Source organism: Cebidichthys violaceus, unplaced genomic scaffold (assembly GCF_023349555.1).
Source record: "Cebidichthys violaceus isolate CVI_PGR_0920_01 unplaced genomic scaffold, fCebVio1.0.p SCAF_9, whole genome shotgun sequence".
NCBI classification, from domain to species: domain Eukaryota; kingdom Metazoa; phylum Chordata; class Actinopteri; order Perciformes; family Stichaeidae; genus Cebidichthys; species Cebidichthys violaceus.
Window position 1 is genome coordinate 6,619,657 of NW_027176975.1, and position 21,575 is coordinate 6,641,231.

At 41.6% G+C, this 21,575-nt stretch overlaps 1 protein-coding gene across 1 annotated transcript; it reads left to right on the plus strand.

Moving 5' to 3' along the window:
* Positions 1–730: 730 nt before the first annotated feature.
* LOC137867545 (guanine nucleotide-binding protein G(q) subunit alpha) lies at positions 731–21,234 on the plus strand. Its single transcript, XM_068704189.1, has 7 exons — positions 731–1,847; positions 11,231–11,415; positions 13,761–13,915; positions 14,128–14,256; positions 14,522–14,651; positions 15,451–15,604; positions 16,382–21,234. The coding sequence occupies exons 1-7, from the start codon at positions 1,712–1,714 to the stop codon at positions 16,570–16,572; spliced, it is 1,080 nt and encodes a 359-aa protein (XP_068560290.1). The 5' UTR covers positions 731–1,711; the 3' UTR covers positions 16,573–21,234.
* The last annotated feature ends 341 nt before the right edge of the window (positions 21,235–21,575 follow it).

The following is a 21,575-nucleotide window of genomic DNA, read 5'->3' on the forward strand; positions in this document are numbered from 1 at the left end:
TGGAAAAGGCAGAAGTAAAAAAACACACTGATTCACTGATAACACTAATGGCTCAGGCAAGAACAGTGGGGATGATCATAATGGAACAACTGTGGATACATGATATGGCCTCTAACATCCATCTATCCATCCATCCACTTATCATTTCATCAGTCTGTAAGTGTGTGGGCCTATTGTTAGAATAATGTGACTAACAAACTGCTGTGTAACGCTCCAGTTTGTTAAAGGCGTATGGCACAGATGATCTAACAATTGCACAGGGTGGATACAGCGGACACCTGTACGACACAATGTAATCCAACTGCAATACATATTTATGGAACGTATAATATTACGATCTATATCTTGAGGTCAATACCAATCCAAAACAATACCACCACAAAAAGAAATGACAATATATTCATATTTGCTGGACTGCATTAGGCCTACAGGTGTTATTGTTTCCACTGCTATGGTCATCATGCCATCACAAAACTGTTGTATTCGTAGAACATCTAATACTGGCATCATCACAGCATCACATGTAGCCGAGCCTATTGGGACTGTGACGACTCTTCCCTCAAAGTCAGCACTAAACCTGAGTTTAAGCGTCTATTACGCCCACGCCCATAGCGGTCTGTGTTCAGCTCCTCCATTCATGCACATGTTCTATTCCACAGGTTGGAGTATAAATACTTGTGTGGCGTTTGTTTGACGTGACACGCCCCCCCCCCTCTCTCCCCCTCTCTCCCCCTCCTCCTTGTCGATGGAAGGCCGACGTCACCCCTGCCAGCGGAGGAGTGGATGGCCTCTGTAATAAAAATACATGAAGAGAATTGAGGAAAAGGAGAAGATTGGCCGAGAGGAGAAGCAACAACCGGCGCCTGTTCCTTTTCTTCTCACTCCCGCAGACGAGCCGTGGACGCGGACGCCTTTTACGACGGACGGGGGATATATATTCGGTTGCGACATCGACAGCTCCGGCTGAAATGCCATGTTATGTGTGGCTTTCTTGGCTTTTCTGAGCAGACAGGGAGAGATAACTGTACTGTATCCCAGCCTAGCGGATCGGAGTGAAAGTCCGCCATATTCCGCCTTACCACGCCCGGGAGTCGAGCCATCGGGAGATAAACGGACAGCTTTATTCATGGCTTTACCACGTTGCCATCACCCGCGGACGATAACGTGAACACAGGTGGGGGGTGGGGGGGGATTTGTTGTTTGACAAATAACAACATTGAAGGACTTTGAAGGGAGTGTGGCCGGGACACGAATGGCAATGCTTGACGAGATCACACAGAGCAGTACGGAAGATGTGTCTTAGAAGGATCTGTTGATCATATTGAGAAGGAAAAGCAGATTACACCAATTAGGATCGCACGGATATTCAACTCAAACCTCTTTGAACACTATTTTGAAGCTGTCAGGAAGGAAAGCGGACCGAAACTGGGGGGAGGAGGAGGAGGGGGCGAGGGGGTCAATCATTTCTCCAAATATCTTAATTTTCCTTTCCAGCACAATCCGTGCGCTGTTAGAGCTCATTATTAAAAGGCGTCCACGCGTTAATTCACCATAAGTGGGGCCTGTATGAGGACGTTATTTGGCATTCACAGGCTTTTTTTTTCTTTTTTTCCCTTCGCTCACCCCGACGAATCTGAAATCTGAATGAATCAGTAAGAGGGAAGCGAGAAGTGTGCGTTTAAAAAAAATAAAAATAAAAAAAGGAGCGAGAATGACCCTGGAATCCATAATGGCGTGTTGCCTCAGCGAGGAGGCGAAAGAAGCCAGGCGGATCAACGACGAGATCGAGAGGCAGCTCCGCCGGGATAAGAGGGACGCACGCCGGGAACTGAAACTGTTGCTTCTCGGTAAGATCGCCGGGGAGGGAGAGGAGTGGGGCTGAGAGATGCACAGCCCAAATTCCTCACACCATAAATACCTTTGTCGGGCGGGGTTGGGGGGGGGGTGATAATGGGGCTTCCCACCTGAGTGAAGTTGGGGAGTGGATGGTTGAAATATCTCGCTGTTGTGAGTCGAGTGCACAGATTGGCAGGTTTAGCGGAGGGAGGAGATGCTGCCCCAGCCAGGCCTGTAGGGCTCCTAGTGTTACAACCACCTGATTTGAATAACTGCGACCGGGTCAGTGTCGAGGAAACTAACGCTCACCAGTCACCATGGGGCCTCACCTCTTACCTCTCCGCTGACTGGCCTGACAGCAACCTGTGCAGGCAAGCCCGGAGGGCCCATCCAGGTGGTGAACTCACGAGTGTGTCAAACACCGGCTGGGCCAAAGTCTAGCGTTTTATTGGGAGCAATCAAGGCAGTATTGCAGCGCAACACCTAACCCCGGTAGTGATTTTATCACAGGTGTCAGTCTGTGGAGCAAGGTTGGAAGCATGTTGTCCTCTCACGTATAGAGGCTGGTGTGGTGGTATGCTCATGCATCCACCTTTGTTATATACATTTGAATCCTTCATCATCAGAGACACAATGACTTGAAATAGACTCCTAATCACAAAATAACTGTGCCATGAATTCGTAACACTTTTAAATATTCTTTGTTATACCTGGGCATTTTTACAGTGTGTGGCAGTGATATGGGGTGGTTGGTAATCCTGTCGAGAAGTATTTGTCATACTGGAAAATTTGAGGAAAACAAGTCATCTACTCACCATCAAAGAAAAGCCCATTAGTTGTGATGAGTGTGGTTGTGGAGAGCAGTGCCAGAACCCGTTTTTCCTGATCCAGCTCCCTCCACTCTCAGTCCCTTAGAAAATGCATAGAGGAGAAGTGAGGAGCAGGCTGGGATTTAGGACCACATCATCCAGACTATGCTTTCTGAAGAAGGTTTTCATCTCTTTGGGGATGTTTTAAGAGAGGTTGGAATAGAACGGTTTCTCCTTTGCCACCCTGTTAGTACAAAATGATGAAATGAATCCCCCGTAACAGGATTTGAAGGGGCTGACTGCCACCTCACTTATTAACGGGACAAATAATTGTGTTGTTGTTGTTTTCCTCTAATCTCTTTTAATACCCAACAATTCGCCTATTATGCAAACGCATAAGCAGCCGCTGACCCAAACCAAAAGGTGATGATGTTTAAGTCTGAGGACCTGACTGTATTCCTCGTGAGTGTAAGGTATTTCTTCAATGGTTAGTCACTATAGTCTTGTGATTTGATGGCCTAAACCAAATGAATAATTATGATTCATAGACAATATGTATTTTTTTTTTGTGTAGTAGCTGCTTGTCAGTGAGGTCCCATCGATACAGTGTTATATTTCAGTGGTTTAGTAGCGTGCCTCTACATTACATTACATTACAGTCATTTAGCAGACGCTTTTATCCAAAGCGACTTACAATAAGTGCATCAACATTGGTATTCAAAAGAACTACCAGTCACCAGAAGTCATAAGTACATTTCCTTTTCCAAACAAGCATCTAAGAGCATGAAGCAGAGCATAACTCAGAGCCAAAGTACAGGGCAGAAACAAGAAAAACAGTTAGTGCTATAAGTAATACGAATACAATAAGTGCAACAAGCTAGTATGAAAACAATAAGTGCTAAGTGGAAGGCTCAGGGAAGCACTTCCTGAAGAGGTGGGTTTTCAGCCTGCGCCGAAAGATGGGCAGCGACTCCGCTGTCCTGACATCAGTGGGAAGTTCATTCCACCACTGTGGGGCCTCTAATGACAGGATGCTTACAATTAATGTCTTTGGACATTGAGTTGCATGGAATATACGATCCATTAAGTAGCAGCATAAAAAGGTTCCAGTAATGGTGAACCATTTGTGTGACCTCACACCAACATGCTCGTGACTGAGCTCACCAAACAATTATTGCTCAATCAACCTTTTTCTTTTTTTTTCTTTCCAGAGCTCATTAAATACGAGCTTATGCAGTGCTCTGATTTCACATTTGTGTTTTCACACACACTCCGCCGTTCCTTCCACTAGTTAACCAGAGGAACTTATGCGTTCTCCATACGCCTCCATTAGCTGTCTGTGTTTTGTGGGATTTTCAAGCTCACTAATTGCTCAACGTCCCGTGGGATCTAGCGCAAAACTCGCCGTCAAGTTTGCAGCTTTCTCAATTCTTCAAAATGTCCAACGCTTGTTTTTTTGTTTTTTTATAAATCACCATAGCTTTTTTTCTCTTATAGTCTTTCAAACACACTGATTGCTTTAAATCCACAGAGACCGGGTACATTGAAGCCCACACACAACAACAAATGAGCAAGTTAAAGAACATTGCAAGTGTTTTAATCCATCCTCCTTGTGCACCTAATACCCATTAAGGCGTTGTAAAATAATAATGGAGATGTTGTGAAATTGTCGCTCATTTAACCTGGGCATATGACCAAGAATACAAAACTAGGAACAGAGTGGAAGAGCTGGTGCTGCGGGAGGAGGAGGGGGTTTGATAGTGTAATGCTTAGGAGCTGTCTGGCGCGCACACACACGCACACACACACACACACACACGCATACACATGCACACAATGTAAAGCCAGCTAATGAGTCAGAGACACTAAACGATTCACTAAGATAGGTGACTCAGGAAAAGTCCAGCTAAAATCGATGTCCGAATGAGGCGGGGCATCTCAGCAAGAACCAGCTGCTGAAATTGATCTCTTCCAGCATGAACATAAACAGATTCATTGAAAATTAAATCACTGTTATAATCCATTAGTACAGCTCGGACCTCTCAGTGTTTACAAGGAAAGAAAACACAGCGAAGTCTTTCTTTATTCCCACCTGTTTATGCTCAAAACGTCATGTTAAGCCACAGGGCCAACAGCTTTTCCACACAATGTACTGTGCCAACTAATAACATCGATAATTGCTGTATTGCATGGCCAAAAGGCAACATTACTGTTCTTATTATTTGTGCCACCTGTGCTTTCCTTAAAATGTTGAAATCATTTGGGAACAATAAGGCAGTTAACAAGAATTATTCCCGAAGCAAAACAAACATGCTAGCCAGGGGAGGTATAGTTTATTAGCTTAATGGTAAGATGCCAACAGCCGAAGTGTACCTCAACAGCAGTCAGATCAGATCATAGTTGGTCCCGACACACAAAGTTCCATTTTGTCCAAGTAAAGTGGAGCATAATAACCTCAACATCTGGACAACATCTTTTGATTTTGACACATTTCTGCCAGAGTAACGAGACTGCTGTGGCGACAGACATTTAATCCGAGACCCTCCCACGCCACAAGCCAGCAGAAGTGGAGTAGGTGCCGTCTGCATGTTTAGAATTTTCTTTAGGACGGAAGTCGGCACAAGTGAACTCTCTTGTTGTCCAATCGAGGCTCATTGAGTGAGCCGCTCCTCTTCTGGAGGACGAGTGGGCAATGCTTAGAGGGCACTTGACTAGTTGTTGAGATAAAGAAGAGCACTTCTTCTTCACTTGCCAAACTTTGTATACATGTGCAGGCGGTCGGGGCATTTAGTTTCAATCAATGTTTATTTGGTCGGCAAGACATTATGAGGGGAATTCCACGTTAAATGATGGTGAATTAGACATGCCAGTAGAATTAGATTGTTCTGTTTTTCTTTGTTTTTTCGCTGAGAGTGAACTTGTCCTCTTTAGGCATGACATTAGGTCTGGAGACATGAAGGTGGAAGAAGGCTCCGTTACATTAGCTGAGATTCCAAACCTGTGCAGTCATGGGACGTTCAAGATGAATGGAGAGGAGAGGAAAGCAGCAGCTTAGCCTTGGAATGGTGACATAGCAGCTGGAGACCAGAATGAAATAGAGAATTCTTTTTTTAATTTTTTTTATTGTTGCACATTAGCTACAAATTGCGTATATTTAGCTGCTGACCATCCTGCAGATGTATGATTTAACAGGGATTTTCTACCTTTCGGTTGGTTTTGTATAAAAGGACTTTCTGTAGATACCCCCTAATGAATCATGTCAAATATTTTGTCATCTTTATTGAGTTAAGTTCAGCTTATCGTTGTTACGAGAGAAGTTATTGGAGCTTGTTTTGGTGAGCTCAACAGGAGATAAAGGCTGCTCTGCCATCTAAAACTAGCTGTGACAACTATGATCCACCGCTACAGTCCCTTGATCCTTTGTATGACGTCCATGTTTGTGTAGTGTGTGTGTGCATCATGAATACAGTGTTTACTGCGCATACACAACACACAGAAGGATAACTGCTGAAAGAGGAGCGCATGCACAGCGCAAGCTCTCCTAGGATGGTAGCTTGTTATTATTTATTCAAAGGTATATTCTCAATGTGAACTGAGATATTGTTTTATGCCTATTTAAATACCCTTGAACCAGATGAACTACTGAAATAAGAAGGGTTTTAGTCAGTTAGTCCATCGATAGAAAATCAACCTTTTTTGGTTATCGTTGACTTGGTCTCTAGTAAAGCTTAATGTAAATTTGTCCCAATTTTCTGACATGTTATAGTCAGAATTATTAATCGAGTAAATAACCTGCAGATTAATAAAAGTGGAAAATAATCTATAGTTGGTGGCCTTAACTTTTAGTCTGAAACATCATGTTTACAGTCCGAAGGGTTAACATGAATAATTCTCAGGCTTGTCTGCTAAATTGATTAAAAACTGCTCAATTACAAAAGTGGCACAGCCCAGCTCCAATCCTCCAGAGACCGTTGGACCTAGTTTCTGATTCCTGTCCCCCTTTGCACACTCACACACATGCTCACAGAGCATAAAGTGAACAAAGTAGTTTTGTTGTCTGAACATAACCAAGTGCTTTCCTTGCCTTTTTGTTTTGTTTTATTTCAATTGTCTAGTCATTTTAAGCCAAACCATGAAGTGTTTCACTAAACCTGACAAAGTAGCTGTATTGCCTAAACCTAATGAAGTAGTTTTGTAGCGTTTTGGTTATGTTTTGTTTGTTAACCACCGTTTAAATCTGCGACAATTTACTCCGGAAGAAAATGTTTTCCCTCAAAACATAGTTGAGGCTGCTCTTTAGTTGTATGGGAAAATAACTTGGTAGGACACAGGGGGCACAGTTCGAAAACTCTTTAAATCATTTCTACTCAATCACTGTCACAGATGAAAGCCGTTTGCTCCTTTCCAAGGCTACGACTCAACAAAGTCCACCGCAACTTTGAACAAGCTTTCAACAGACACATGGTTGTAATCGTGAGAGGAAGCACTAAAGATGTCTTATGATTATTGTATGAATGCAGCCAAGTTAACATTCTTCAGGAGGAAAACGTACAATAGGATACACTTCCACTATAGCAGGTCATAGTACATCGTAATGCAGTTCAATTCTTAACCTACTATCTGAATTTTCTACAGTATAATCTAGGTCTTGCATGGCGTTGACGTGATATAAACAGCATCTTTTTCACACTGATGATTGTGTGTGTTTTAAAAAATAAATAAATCAAATTCATGTTTCGTCTTGAGATTTTCTCTTGCTGGCCTATGGCTACCTGTCACCAGGAGTGAGTTTCTTTGAGAAATTGAGAACCAAAACATGCTCCTCAGAGCCGAGAACAGAGTTGTCAACTTTCAATTCATGAAAATCAAGGGCGCAAAATTCGTGGTTGGGAGCGCAACGTTCCGGCTTAATATCTATGAATGTGATCGGATACTAATTCTATTGTTACCGTATGAAATAGTTCATAATCAGGACCAAGCCGTGTTTGACCCCTTAAATGTTATAAGAGGAAGCAGGTCCATGTATGTTGACAAAGGATAAATCTGAGTAACACTGTGCTTTCTAGATCTGGATACTACCGACTGTAGTTAAAGACTAAATCATTTGTTAAAGTGAACGTGGTTCTAAGGCCTCCCTCTGCTCTGTGTTCTCTCCTTCAGGCGATGCTTCGTTCTCAGTGGTGAATTCATTTCCTCTTCTTCACTCATGCATTTTTTATTATGATGATCAAGCATCGTATCGGCGTTCCTGCAGCCTTTGGTTTAAAAAGTCCGTGCAGAGCCAACAATGATGCTGTGGTGTCTTGAGGCCAACGGAAAACATCCTTTTTTTTTTTTTTTAATGGAGGAAGCTTCAATATGTGCTGTGTTTGTTCTACCGTCTGAAGTTTGGACAGCGTAGGTTGTGAATAGTTGGCCTCTCACAGTTGAGTTTGAAATGTCCCGAGTGTTACACGAGTGATTGAATGCACCGCACACAGACACAGAGCAGTCTGCCTTCTTTTTTTGGTCCCTTTCCTGCTACTGAGTTGGACCGTTTTAACGAGTCCTGGGGCCAATCAGACACACTCACCTCAGATGTAATGCCGAGTCATTCATGCCAACCTCAGACACGGGGTTAATCCTGGGTCACTGCATTGGTTTGAAAGGTGACTCAGCAGCCTCCAATGGCCAGCCCACACTCACACTCACACTCATACACTCATACGTGTCTCGTTGGTGCTGTAGACAAGATCCATTAGGACCCAGATGTGGTCATGCGATCCTGGAATATTTGGAGAAATTGTTGTTATTTTAAGGCTTTTGAATATTTGTTCTCATTATAACCTTCTAATTTTCTCTACCCTAGGGTAACCTGTATCAAATACTGTAGTCTTGTAAGATAGTATCTCATAAATTAAGTTTATTCTGTGAGGATTGTTTTCTTGAATGGGTGGATCCACAGAAGAAACCCTTAAAAGTAGAAGTCAAGTGTCTTGAAATACATTACATTCCAATTTTGTAACATAAAACTGAATTACAGCCTCTCAGGTCAGACATGTCAAATTAAAGGCAACTATAACATGAACGTTTTTATCTATGGATGAATTCATGAGCCACTCACGTTCCTCTTCTTGTGTGAGGGCATCAGGTGTGAGCAGCATGAGGAGATCAGAACTGTGCCACTGAAGAGCAACCCAGATCCTTTGTGCCATTCAAATCCAGAACCCACTGGCGTTTAATTTAAGTTTTTTTTTTTTTTAGATTACTCACTGTTCCACTTTGTGTGTTTGAAAAATAGAATGTGTCTATTTTTAGGGCGGATGCCGTGAGGCATTAACTCTGCTGCAACACTATTTGTGGCCTGCAACAACTACTACTTGTCATTGAGGTTAATGTAATAGTTAATTATAGGTGAACAGAGTGTGTGGTTGGAAAACATGTGGTGACAAGTCTCACCCACCCTTCGGTGCTACAAGGTGAATATTTTAAAGTGCACCAAAGGCTAACGCAACAGTTACATTGTGATCAATGTCGTATATTTAGCTTAAATGTATTATGTTGGAATGAATTAGCAACAGCTTTTGTAGCGTTTCCTCTCTGCTTCATGCACCTTACAACATGAATTTGTATCTTTTAGGATTAAGTGCTTGGCTCCAGAGCACTTCAAGTGTAACTGTGCTCACTTCTGTTTTGTTATTCCTGTCTTTCCTGCTCATTCCAGGCCTCCCTACAACAGTCCTCTGGAGGTTATAGTATTTCAGTGTTTAGTCTTCAGCTTGGTTTCGTTGAGTGGTTGGTCTGTGTTGTGGACCCGCAGTGGAGAGGCTAATTTGGCTAAAATAGAGTTTATATTATACAATATAAAGGAGTTCAACACTTCCAGACTGTTAGAACAGAAACTTTAGGTCACACTGGAATGCGGCACACATCTCTTGGCCACTGAAATGCAAAACACACATACTCTCCTTCCTGCCAAAGTTATTCAAGAGTTGGTGGTGAGGTAAAGTTAGACCTTTCAGTTGGTCTGCCAAGATTCTCAATGAACCAAAGAGAAATTACACCTCCAGCTCTTCACACCCAAATAGTCCCTGTCACCACGGAGAGGAGAGAGGTGTTGTTCTTGGTCTCCCACCAGACCAAGCAAACCGGCTGAGAGGAAAGTAGCCAGCACATGACATTAGATGTGTGACTGACTGAGGGAGGGAGGGAGTACTGTATGTCCATGTGCATATGCTGTACATCTGTGTGTATAAATGTGTGTGCAAATGTTTCTTACCAGACAGGATGTTGTGTTAACGAAAAGCCAAGATTCACCTGTGTTCCCCCTCAGGAAAAGTCCTCGCATTTACATTTTGAAAAGTTTTAGAATTACTTTCTTTCCAAAATTACGTCAAATCTACATTTTTACTTAACTTTAAAGCTCTTTAATTCACATTTCTATATTAACAATGGCTCATGACTGTGTAATGTAAAAAGGGTTGTTCAAAGTAGAGATGCACCGATCCGATATCAATATCTGTATCGGTCCCGATATAGGAAAAAATTCTAGATCGGGTATCGGTGACAATGTGACCGATCCATAAAGGCAAATCTATTCAGTCCAATTATATGCGTTGTGCTCTGCGTAACGTCATGCGCTAGCGAACTGGCCGCATAGATTGTTTTCAAAATGGAGCGAGCGAAAGGATCAGCCATCTGGAACCGGGCAGCCGCTCTCAGTTGTCGGGGATAAGGGATTCCGGCTGCTAGTTAACCACCTGGAACCACGCTACGACATGGTAAGCCGAAAATATTTGTCGGAGACGGCGCTACCTGAACTGCACGGTAAAGTGTGCAAACACATATTGAAGGCGATAAAAGATGTCAAATCGATAAGTTTCACGACAGACATCTGGAGCTCCGACGTTTCCCCTGTGTCACTTTTAAGTTTAACAGCACACTGGCTGGATGAAACTTTTGTGCCACACAGTGCAATGTCAAATGCAACAAACTTTCGTGGGTCACACACCAGCGAAGCGATAGCAGCTAGCCTGAAGGAAATGTTTGACAAGTGGCAAATTCCGTTGAGCAAAATCCACGTGATTCTGAGGGACAACGCCAGCAACACGAGAAAAGCGATGGACAACCTGGGGGCGCGTAGCGTCGGCTGCGTTTTTTAAATCGATTCAGCACTGTTTTTCTCTATTAGATCGGTATCAGATCGGTATCGGTCGATACTAAACCTCAGATATCTGTATCGATATCGGAAGTGAAAAACGTGGATCGGTGCATCCCTAGTTCAAAGTGATGAACCCAAAGAGACGCAGATTTTAGCCAACTACGCCTACATCATTAGATTATTAATGGCTGTCCTCTATTCCACAACTCTAATTAACTAACAAAATAGTATTTTTGTGATAATCCAACTTTTGTTTTGCTGTTGCGGTTTCTGTTTTGCTAGAGGTCCAGGAAAGTCAGAAATGACTGAATGTCCTTTTAAGGAACGTGAATGCTGACACAAGACATTACATGTTTTGTCTGGTTGAAAAATAAATCCTGTGCAAACCTTCAGAATAATAAAACTCGATGTATTTGTTCCCTTTGCCTGTTGTTGTTTTTCTCAGGCACTGGGGAAAGTGGAAAGAGCACATTCATCAAACAGATGAGGATTATCCACGGCACCGGTTACTCTGACGAGGACAAAAGGAGTTTCACCAAACTGGTCTATCAGAACATCTTCACAGCCATCCAGGCCATGATCCGAGCCTCAGAGACACTCAAGGTCCCCTACAAATATGAGCACAACAAGGTAAATGAGATCCTTTCACCCAAGCCATTTCAAATTGCTCAACTGAAATGACGACGGCTGGGAAGGGTGAGTAAAAGGACGCTAGAAAAGTGGCCACAGCGTCCTTGTATATTTTTAGAGTGCTGTCTATCTTATTTGGAACAGCCATCCTTAATCGTTTCCGGTCCTTTATGACACTTCCTGTGTCCTTAAAGCACTCCAGCCCTCCATCGCACCCTGTGTGTATTTGTGTTTGCCTGTGTTTCAGTGCACTCAAATTCACGAGTGCATATACAGTAACACAAATGCACAAGAGAGAACTGCCCTAAGCTACTCTCATCATTACTTCAGCAGGTCATTTCTTTTTTTTTCTCCACCTTTTTCACCCTGGTACAGTAATCACAGCTTTGGGAGCTGATACAGTAACCTCTCACTCTCAGTTTATTCCCTGTGAGAGTGACAAATGAAAAGCAGTGGAGCATCGTTACCTCTTCAACCCTTTTTTCTATTTTTTATAAATCAGTTCATGTGAGGTGACAGCTGACCATGCTGCTTCAGCTCCATCCTGCCTGGCCTCGGTCCAGTCAGACGTTGCTTGCTGAAAGGTTTGGCAGAGATTTGGTTACGAGGGGTTGATAAATTATTTAGTAGATTTTAGTATGATATCCTGAAGTCAGATCATAATCTTGGGATAAGTATCAGCAGTTGTATTGATAATGTACTGAAAAAAGGGGGATACAAATGTAGTATTCAAGGTGATATTTGATGTTGTGGAACTATCAGAACTGCTTTTTGGTCACATTTTATCAGCATTGCCATATCTATAAACTATATCAACTCTATCAACAAGTAGACCAGTCGCCATTGGCTCCCATTAATTTCCTTAAAAGCGGGACTTCCTTAATTGTCAATGGATTCATTATTGTGCTGTGTAGAACATTTGATTGCACAGTCAAGAAATGATTTACATCAGAAGTTAGATGTTGTTGTTTTTTTTTACAAAAGCTAGTTTGTCTTCAGTTTTAAGTATTTGGGTATGTATTTCTGAGTAAGCAGGACAGACCTTATGAACAGATGACTGATGTCGCAACATGTTGGTTGCGTTTTTACGATTGTATATTTGACTTTATGTTGACAGTTTACCAACAACTTTCAGTCTCAACACCTTTTTATTATTTTCAACGTTGAGATTTTGTGAAGGGACAGGTTGACACTGTCAGCATTGAGACTTTAAAATGGCACAACAACTTGGATTGAACTTGAGCAGGCGCTTTTTGAATCTCGGCTGTTGTGGTCACCATTGTCCATGCTAGCCGTTGCTTCCTGTCCCACATGTGCATGCACACGAAGAATGAAACTGAATGTGCTGTTTCAGCCCAGCCACTTCAACATTGTTTTACCCACTTTGAACACAATACAAACCAAGCAAATCCCTCAAATATGATGAGTAAAAAATGTTTGTCCTACATCTCGACATACAGATATTCCAGTTTACCACCGGCTCCTTCACACTTTATAATCCAGTATCTGGACTAAATAAATGGCTGCTGTGGGGTTAGTGGGCTTACACATCTAGGTTTTGTATGAGACATTCAGTACTGAGAATACTAGTGTTGTGCCATGAACGTACGGCAAACAACGTTTGTGATAAAATCAATGTTTTGTGTACAACAGAACCACTGAATGTCCTTCAACATCCCTCTGCTCTCATATACATACGGCTAAAATGGGAAGTACTATACCTCTGACAAAGGAGTTCACTGACATCGCAAAGGAAGTGAAAATGAAACTTTTTTCTGTCACGTTACCACTGGCTGTCTGGGCACTTACAGTAAATGTCATGATTTGACTTGTAGGCTGATAAAACCCATGAAAGTAGTATCTATTGGATACCTGTTTTGTCTTCTATGTCACCGTACTAGTTTATTTTATTATATTCTGTTCTGTTACTATTCATAATTAGTGCAGTACACATTCAGGTACATGTTGATCTCTTGTCATGGGACACAGGAGAGTTTAATTAGGGATCTGGGGCAGCGAAACTTTCCCCTTAATAGCCCCGATGGGATTGAGCTTCAGATATTAGGTCCATGCAGAGCCTGTGGGTGTAAATTAATTTCTGGATATAGAATACGTGAGTGAGTGAGAAAAGAAACCAGTGATAATTAGGACTGCATAACCTGTATGTTGATTGTCTTTCATCATTGGGGGTGGCTGTGGCTCAGCGGATAGAGGGGGGTCCTCCTATAATCACAAGGTTGTCTCTTCGATCCTCTAAAGTTAAATATTACTTTTTGTAAGGTGTTGGTAAATAAGATGTGTCTCAGTAAGTCATGGCCGTGATTCTCTTTGTTTCTTCACTCCAGGGCAACGCCAACATTGTGAGAGAGGTGGACGTAGAAAAGGTCTCCATGTTTGAGAATCCTTATGTAGACGCAATCAAGAGCTTATGGATTGACCCGGGCATCCAGGAGTGCTACGATCGAAGGAGGGAATACCAACTCTCAGACTCCACTAAATAGTGAGTAGACCGGGGGGGGGGGGGGGGGGGGGGGAACAATACAGAGGTCAAAACCAGACTTCTAAACTCTGGAGTGAAGTAAATTGAACTTGAGGCTTATAATAAGTCTCAGGGAAGACTTTTTGGAAAATGTTGAAGGTGAAAACAAGACTTTCAAGCAGACAAAGAGGTTGTATTTTCACCCTGGTTCCTTCCCCTCTCTGTGACTGTAGTTACATGAACGCGTTGGACCGGATCGCCGAGCCAGCCTACCTTCCCACCCAGCAGGATGTGTTGAGGGTTCGAGTCCCCACCACGGGCATCATTGAGTATCCGTTTGACCTGCAGAGTGTCATATTCAGGTGACGAAAGAAATATATTCAGGATCAGAAAACATATATAACATTGTGTACATAACACAGACTGCATATATAGACAGACGACGCTTCTCCACCTCCTGCCAGTGAAAATATACTGGTAGTGGTTGGGGGGGGGGGGGGGGGTTGGAGCCACAACAGGGGTCTATCTGCAGCTACACGACACAACCACGTTACCACACGCCCCCTGAAAAAACCTTTGGCTCATAGTGACTGTTTTCTCTCTCCTGTGGGGCTGCTGCCGTAACAGGATGGTGGATGTCGGAGGTCAGAGGTCGGAGAGGAGGAAGTGGATCCACTGCTTTGAGAACGTCACATCCATCATGTTCCTGGTGGCGCTCAGCGAGTACGACCAAGTTTTGGTGGAATCGGACAATGAGGTGAATGATGAAAACATGCGCTGACAAAACACTAAGTGATTCCATTTACAGTTTGTGTGATGCTTAGTTTCATGTGGTCAAACCAACTTCATCTACTCAAGCGCTTTATTATTTCATGTGATGTCGACGATAAGTTGGCTCTGAAGATGAAAAGCTATTCCTTATTTAAAACAATGGAAATCAGACTCTCCTCCTGCCTGGCTGCGCTCCACCTTTTTTTCCCTTGGAAAGCATTTGTAAATGATCAGCCAGCTGATTTGAATATCGCCTCGGGCTGCATCTCTTTCTTAAGAGGATACAGCATGTGTGTGTCAGTCTGTTAAAGTGTATTAATGAGCAGGTGTGTGTTCATATGTGTGTGTTGTCTGTATTTGCACCCTTGTGTTTTGCTTTCTTTGTCACCTGCAAACTGCAGGAGACTGTGTCCTCCTGTCTTTTGATGTCATTAGATTAGTTTTTATAATTATAGAGGAGCTATTCTGTTTAGCTATCTAAGGCTTGCTTTCAGAACGGTTGTTTTGTTCAATTAAACACGGGAATCAAGTGCAAGGGAGAAATTAAACTCTCGAAGGCGATACGGCCGCCTCTCTCTCATTGTTACTGCTCTCCCTCTGGTGCGGTAAAACGTTTATTAAAATCTGTACTTAATGAGTATGAAAAACTGTGGTTTAATTAAGCTCTCTCTTTCCCTCTCTGTCTCTCTCTCTGTGTGTGTGTGTGTGTGTCTGTGTGTCTGTGTGTCTGTGTGTGTGTGTGTGTGTGTGTGTGTGTGTGTGTGTGTGTGTGTGTGTGTGTGTAGAACCGAATGGAGGAGAGCAAAGCTCTGTTTAGGACAATTATCACATACCCCTGGTTCCAAAACTCCTCAGTCATTCTCTTCCTCAACAAGAAGGACCTGTTGGAGGAGAAGATCATGTACTCTCATCTAGTGGACTACTTCCCAGAGTATGACGGTGAGTAACAGCAGCATCGACCTCTAATAGCAAAGATCTAAGCCAGGCACCAAGCTCTTCTTAGCTGCTGCTAGTTTGCACACTTTCACAGATCTTCTAGCCAATTTAAAATGGATGTCAGTGCTATCAAACCACCAACATTCACTACGTGTCCTACATGTGCGACTTTTGTATTATTGGTAATTTGATGCTATGAGTAACACAGAATGTCAAATCAGCCAGATATCAGCCTTAAGAATAGTATTGGACCAATACCGAGTCCATACATCGGTTTGTGTTGGTCAGTGATATACTGTATTATGGCAGCAAACACAACACCTAAATAACAACAGTGTCACATTGTCATATTTAGATTATGAGGCTGTGTGATGTATTGGTCAGTTTAACATTATACTGCACAGTATTTGATGTATCGGTGATATATTGGTTAATTAAGAGTGCCTAAGTCTGAGATTTAGTTTTTCATTTTTTGAGTGAGTGTAAATAAATATATCAGGACAGGTTAAAAAAAAAAAAAAAAAGCAGTGTTTTATAAATATCTGCATCTCCAGAGCAGAAAGTAGATGTGTTGTAGCATTGCAATTAAAAAAGGATATTCTGAGTTTTGAAATAATTTGTCATTGCATATTTCAAAATGATGCATCCCTGTAGATTAAAATGCATTAGCCTGCAAGAGGATCAAATCCTGTCAAAAGTATTCTGAACTTATTGGCCCTCACTGTGATGAAAGAAACTGGGATTCAGTGCATTCACGGAGCATCGTCTCCCCCTCTCCAGGCCCCCAGAGGGACGCCCAAGCAGGCCGAGAGTTTATCCTCAAGATGTTTGTGGACCTGAATCCAGACAGCGATAAGATCATCTACTCTCACTTCACCTGCGCCACTGACACAGAGAATATCCGTTTTGTCTTCGCCGCCGTCAAAGACACCATCCTGCAGCTCAACCTAAAGGAGTACAACCTGGTGTAGAGCGGAGCGGGGCTGCCAACAGGAGGCCCTCAGCACACACTGACTGACGCAGTCTGTGAAAAGATAGATCATACACACACACACACACACATGAAAAGATAATCAGAGGGAGGAAAAAAAAAATCGAATGGTTGCGTAATACTAATTTATTTGCCATTTGTTGATCTCTTCGTCCTCAAGGGGTGAGCAAAGTAAATGTTATCTTGCTATTTAAGGAGTTGTTGAAATAAGGGGGGGTTGGGCGCTGTTGAATATGTACAGCAACAATGCTCTTTGAGGCTTTGCGCATAGTGATGTTTTGGTTTTCTTGTTTAGATTTCTGACAGAAAGAAAGAAACTACTTTGTGCACTTGGGGTTTGGGGGCTTGTTTAGTCAGTCAGTGAGATGCATCAGAGCTGGAACGAATGCAACGTGCTCCCTGCCTCCTGCCTTTTTCTACCCTCCCTCCTTAACTGCCGGTTCATTCTGAAGCTCCGCCCTGCGTGCTTACCTGTCGGCTCAACAGGAAATGATGTAACAGATTTCTAATTGACAGCTTTCATTTTCCTTCAGAGGACTGATTGGCAAGTCTCTTGTTAAATAGGTATAAACTGTGATTTTTGTTGTTGTATTATTTCATATTAATTTGGTATTGATTGACTTAAATCATTATTATTATTATTATTATTATTATTATTGCATTGACTTTGGTACCATCCGATGAGTAGGTCATGTGTGACCATAGAAGCACATTCTCTACATTTCTACAGAGTCTTAACAGGCGTTACACGAGTTCTCCAGCAGCTTCAACCATGAAGTTGAGACGTTTGAGAGGAACTGGCTTTTGAAATGCTTTCTGAGCTTTGAGCGAGCAGGTGAGGAGGCGCCTCTGCTCTGTCATGTCATGGAAATCATGACGTCGCTGGCTGCTTTACACAGACTGAAGGGAGTTGAGGAGGGGATAGTTTATGAGACCATGTTGTCAAATGGTTATGTTCAACTGTGCCACATTAACGCTTTTCATTATGGTGATATGTATATTTATTGCCGATGCCAAAACAACTCAAGCACCATACTCCACTGTTTGCTGCTTCAATGAAACGAAAAGAGCAGGGCTAACGAATGAAGACTTTACTGACTGACTTATTGTTCAGCTCCTGCGAGTATTCAACCAAGTCAATGGCACCCCCCCCCCTTACAGTTGTCTTGACTGTTGTAGTTCAATGGCAGTGGAGAATACATTTGGCTAATTCCTATGTAAAAGGACACAGTGTTGATGTTCAGTTTGTACCAAAGTAAGCCCTTCTTCGTTCTGATTGGCACCTCTTTGATTCCATGTTACTTTAAGTATTCTTTGTAAAAGTTCCCTAAAACATAAGCCTGTAATTTACATTTATTGAGGCATAGTGCAATTATAAATGCTATAATCATTGTACATACATCTCTCTCTCTATATATATATGGCAGAATCTTTGTTGGCTTTGTAATCATTACTTTTTTGGCAGATTGAATGTGCGGTATTGAAAATATGTATCTATGTAATCGTATTGTATGTCTAATGGCTAATTCATTTTTGGAAGAAAAGAAAAAATGTTATTTACATGTTTGTTTTTTTTAAGAGGAGAATGTAAGTTTTGTTTCTCAGCAACGACATAAAGAGGAATATCATTATCCAAAAACACATTAATTGGTATGCCAGTACTTACAGTAGCCAGTTTGTTAAATTGACTTTTATATGGAAAAACTGCAGACTGAATCCAATCTACAGGGCTAATTGTAATAGTTTAGTTTTTAACTGGCTTCAGGAACAGAGCACTCGTCATATACGTAGGTGTAATCACGTCACTCATTGATTCTTATTCTTTAATATTTAACTTAATCACACTGCGTCTCAATAAATATTTATTAACTTTGAGATTTATTGCTGCACACCTTGTGATCCTGAGCACTCCCCACCCCACCACCTTAATATGCTTTATTTAACAAGTACTGCTTGAACGAGGTGGATGGCAGGCAGGTTAAGTGTTGCTTTGGCTCAGATTTTGTAAATAGATAAAAATCTTGTTAAGGATGTATTTATCTGATTTTTTGTTCTATTAGATGGGAATGCCATCACCCTTAACACCACCTTAAAATGAAACTCCGCCCCAATAGAAACTCAGTATTGTAGTCTGTGAGAGTCAGTGTGGACACAAAAGAAGACTCAACCATTTGGCCTAATTAGGATGGTACACTCACAGGTGCTTTTATATTTCTGTTGTTGTTGTTTTTTACTTTGTTTCAATCTTGAATGCCACCATTTCATTAAAATGTACAGTATTATTTTAGACTTTATTTATGAAACGACACCATTACATAGAGAAAAACACAACAGTTCACATGTACATATTGCCTTATTGAATAAGCTGTACCTCTGAAGTCTCATGCAAGGCACCTGAGTTTTTATGAGAAGTGAAGCTAGTGCAGCCGATAATGTCCTATTGTGCAGCTGGAGGAGCGGTTGGTTATGGCTTGGTGGTCTCTCTTTGTTATTCTGTGCTATAAGAAGCCCTGAAGTGTAGCTAATATAACAGCATTACAGGACATTATAAGAACATCATGAGTGAATTGAAATCTGAACATACCTTCTATTGATTTCATGATATCGTCGCATCAGATTCATGTCTTAAAACTCACACCACAGTGCATTATAATGCATTAAACAGCCTGATGTGACTACGATGAAACAACACATCATCAGGATGTGTATGTGCCACGATCTGGACTCTAATCCAGAGTGTTTGGCTGTACCAGCCACTTTGGCAGGCAACCAGCCCTCCCTCGGAGGTCCTGTTGTTTTAAGATATTTCAGTTGGCCGGTGAAATTTCTTACCAGGATGATTGATTTTGGCAGGCATCAACCGCTTCAAGTTAATTTCCAGCCCAATTCACAGTGAGAATTGAGTAAATCTTACGATAACCACTTCTCAACAGCAGGGCCTAATAGGAAAAAAAACTAGGGGGCCAACTTTTCACACATTTCACTGAATGTTAAAACGAAAACAGTGTTAATGAGATTCTGCTTGTTGCCAGAGGAGATGTTTTGAAGATGGACTATAGTTTCAACTTATCAGTGTTGATGGTCACTTGTTGTAGACTTGCAGTAATCAGTAACTTGTGTCCCTGCTGTGATAAAGTGCTTATTTACACTGTCTCTGCTGCTTAAAGGGAAAATCCTTGTTTAAACAATTCACACTGCATTCAACCCAGTGAGCAGAAAGCGCCTGGCCATGTTTGTGAGCTTCAACGAGTAATAAAAAGACTAACTACTATTTGTGTTTTGGTTTAGCTTTTTTACATCATGAAAAATATATTGTACTGGCAAAAATACAAACGATAATTTGATCATTTTGACAGATTAATACGAGCCACAAAGGACTGTTTCGGAGCCTTGTGAGTGACTTGTTCACATCATTACTCTGAGGGAGCACATGTGAGTTGTATTCAGGCTGGATTTTCCCTTTAAGAGACTCCAGCTGGTGTTGACAGTTTGAATCCTCTGCTGCTGTTCAAGTATCATGCAGTATGTTAATGAGCAGCGCAGTGTTACGTATACAGTATATTGAGGACTGCGTCTTGTAGAACTACATGGTTGAGTTTTGGAAAAACAACTTTACATAAACTGCTCTTTCTCTCTCAGACGCTTCATCTGTTTGCTTTCATCCTGAAGATGTGACGTTTAGTGACTCATTTTTGACACAGTGCTATTATGGTGAACTCCAATTATAATAGTGTAAAATGTTTCTTGTTCCATAAACTGGCACTCCATCAACATGTTTCTGAATGAAACGCCATGTTTCTTTTCAAATGTGTGTCGACTGGTGATTTCAGTGATACAGATATCATTTCTACAACGTGGGCAATTTAACGCCTCTAAATCAATATCATTCCTCCCCACCATACTACCGGCCAGCTTCCTAAGTCATATTTGAACACCAATTTGTATTACAAACCTCTGGCAAATACTGCAAATGTAGTTAAAGTGAACACACATTTGATTCTTGCACAATTGAATCATATCGGCCAACGGTAAGTTAGAGGTTCATTTTCTCCTTTTTCTCCCTGTTATCGTGGGTGATTTATATATTTTACATGGTCAAAAAGAGAACAGAGACAACAGAATACTTTGAGAAAAATAGGAAAACATTGCTGGCAGGGAGTCAACTTTGTTTACCTCCTAGTTTAAAACGCCTAACACCACCATAAATAAAGTTTATTGAGATGTAAGACATCTTTTGATTGTAAATTAAGGCAACAACTCAAAGAAAAGGCATCCCATTTCATAAAATCCACGGCTTTTTATATCTTTGAAGGATTGGTGTTCACATTCTAAATGATCTCTTCCAGAAACCAAATAGTCAGGAGCCAGATTCTCAATCAAAACATGGAAGTTGAGGTTTTATATTGACACAGCGGCCGACAGACCCTCCCTCAATTCAAAATGGAAATCTTTGTACTTACCTGTTCCCGCTGATGATAACATGTTCAGTCTTTCTGTTGTGGTGAATGTTCTTGTTGCAAAGCAATCATGATGATTCAAAGTAGACTGGGCTTCTAGAACATGTACACATTGAGAACGTTGTTCAAAAAAAGGACACAAGTGTGGATAAGTGGAGAGTAAATTGCACACAAAAAAACCTGAAGACTGCTTGTGGTTATTTTGTCACGGTTAGCTCTATACTCAACAATCGTAATTCATTTATATATTTCACTGTGTGGATGAATGACAAGCACTGGTTACACATTTACTGTTTATCATTCTCACATTCTTAGTGAATTATGATTTATGTTTATTACTGTTACTAATATAATCAAGGACTGCACGCACACATAGATATTTAAAAAATAAAAAGGAGACACAGAGAATGAGATGTTTTTTTTGTCTTAGTTTTGTGAAAAACTTACAGTATTTAAAAAAAGACTGTCTGAGGCAAACTTAGCTGTAATCATTCTCTTAAACGCACCATTTCACATTAGAGTAGCT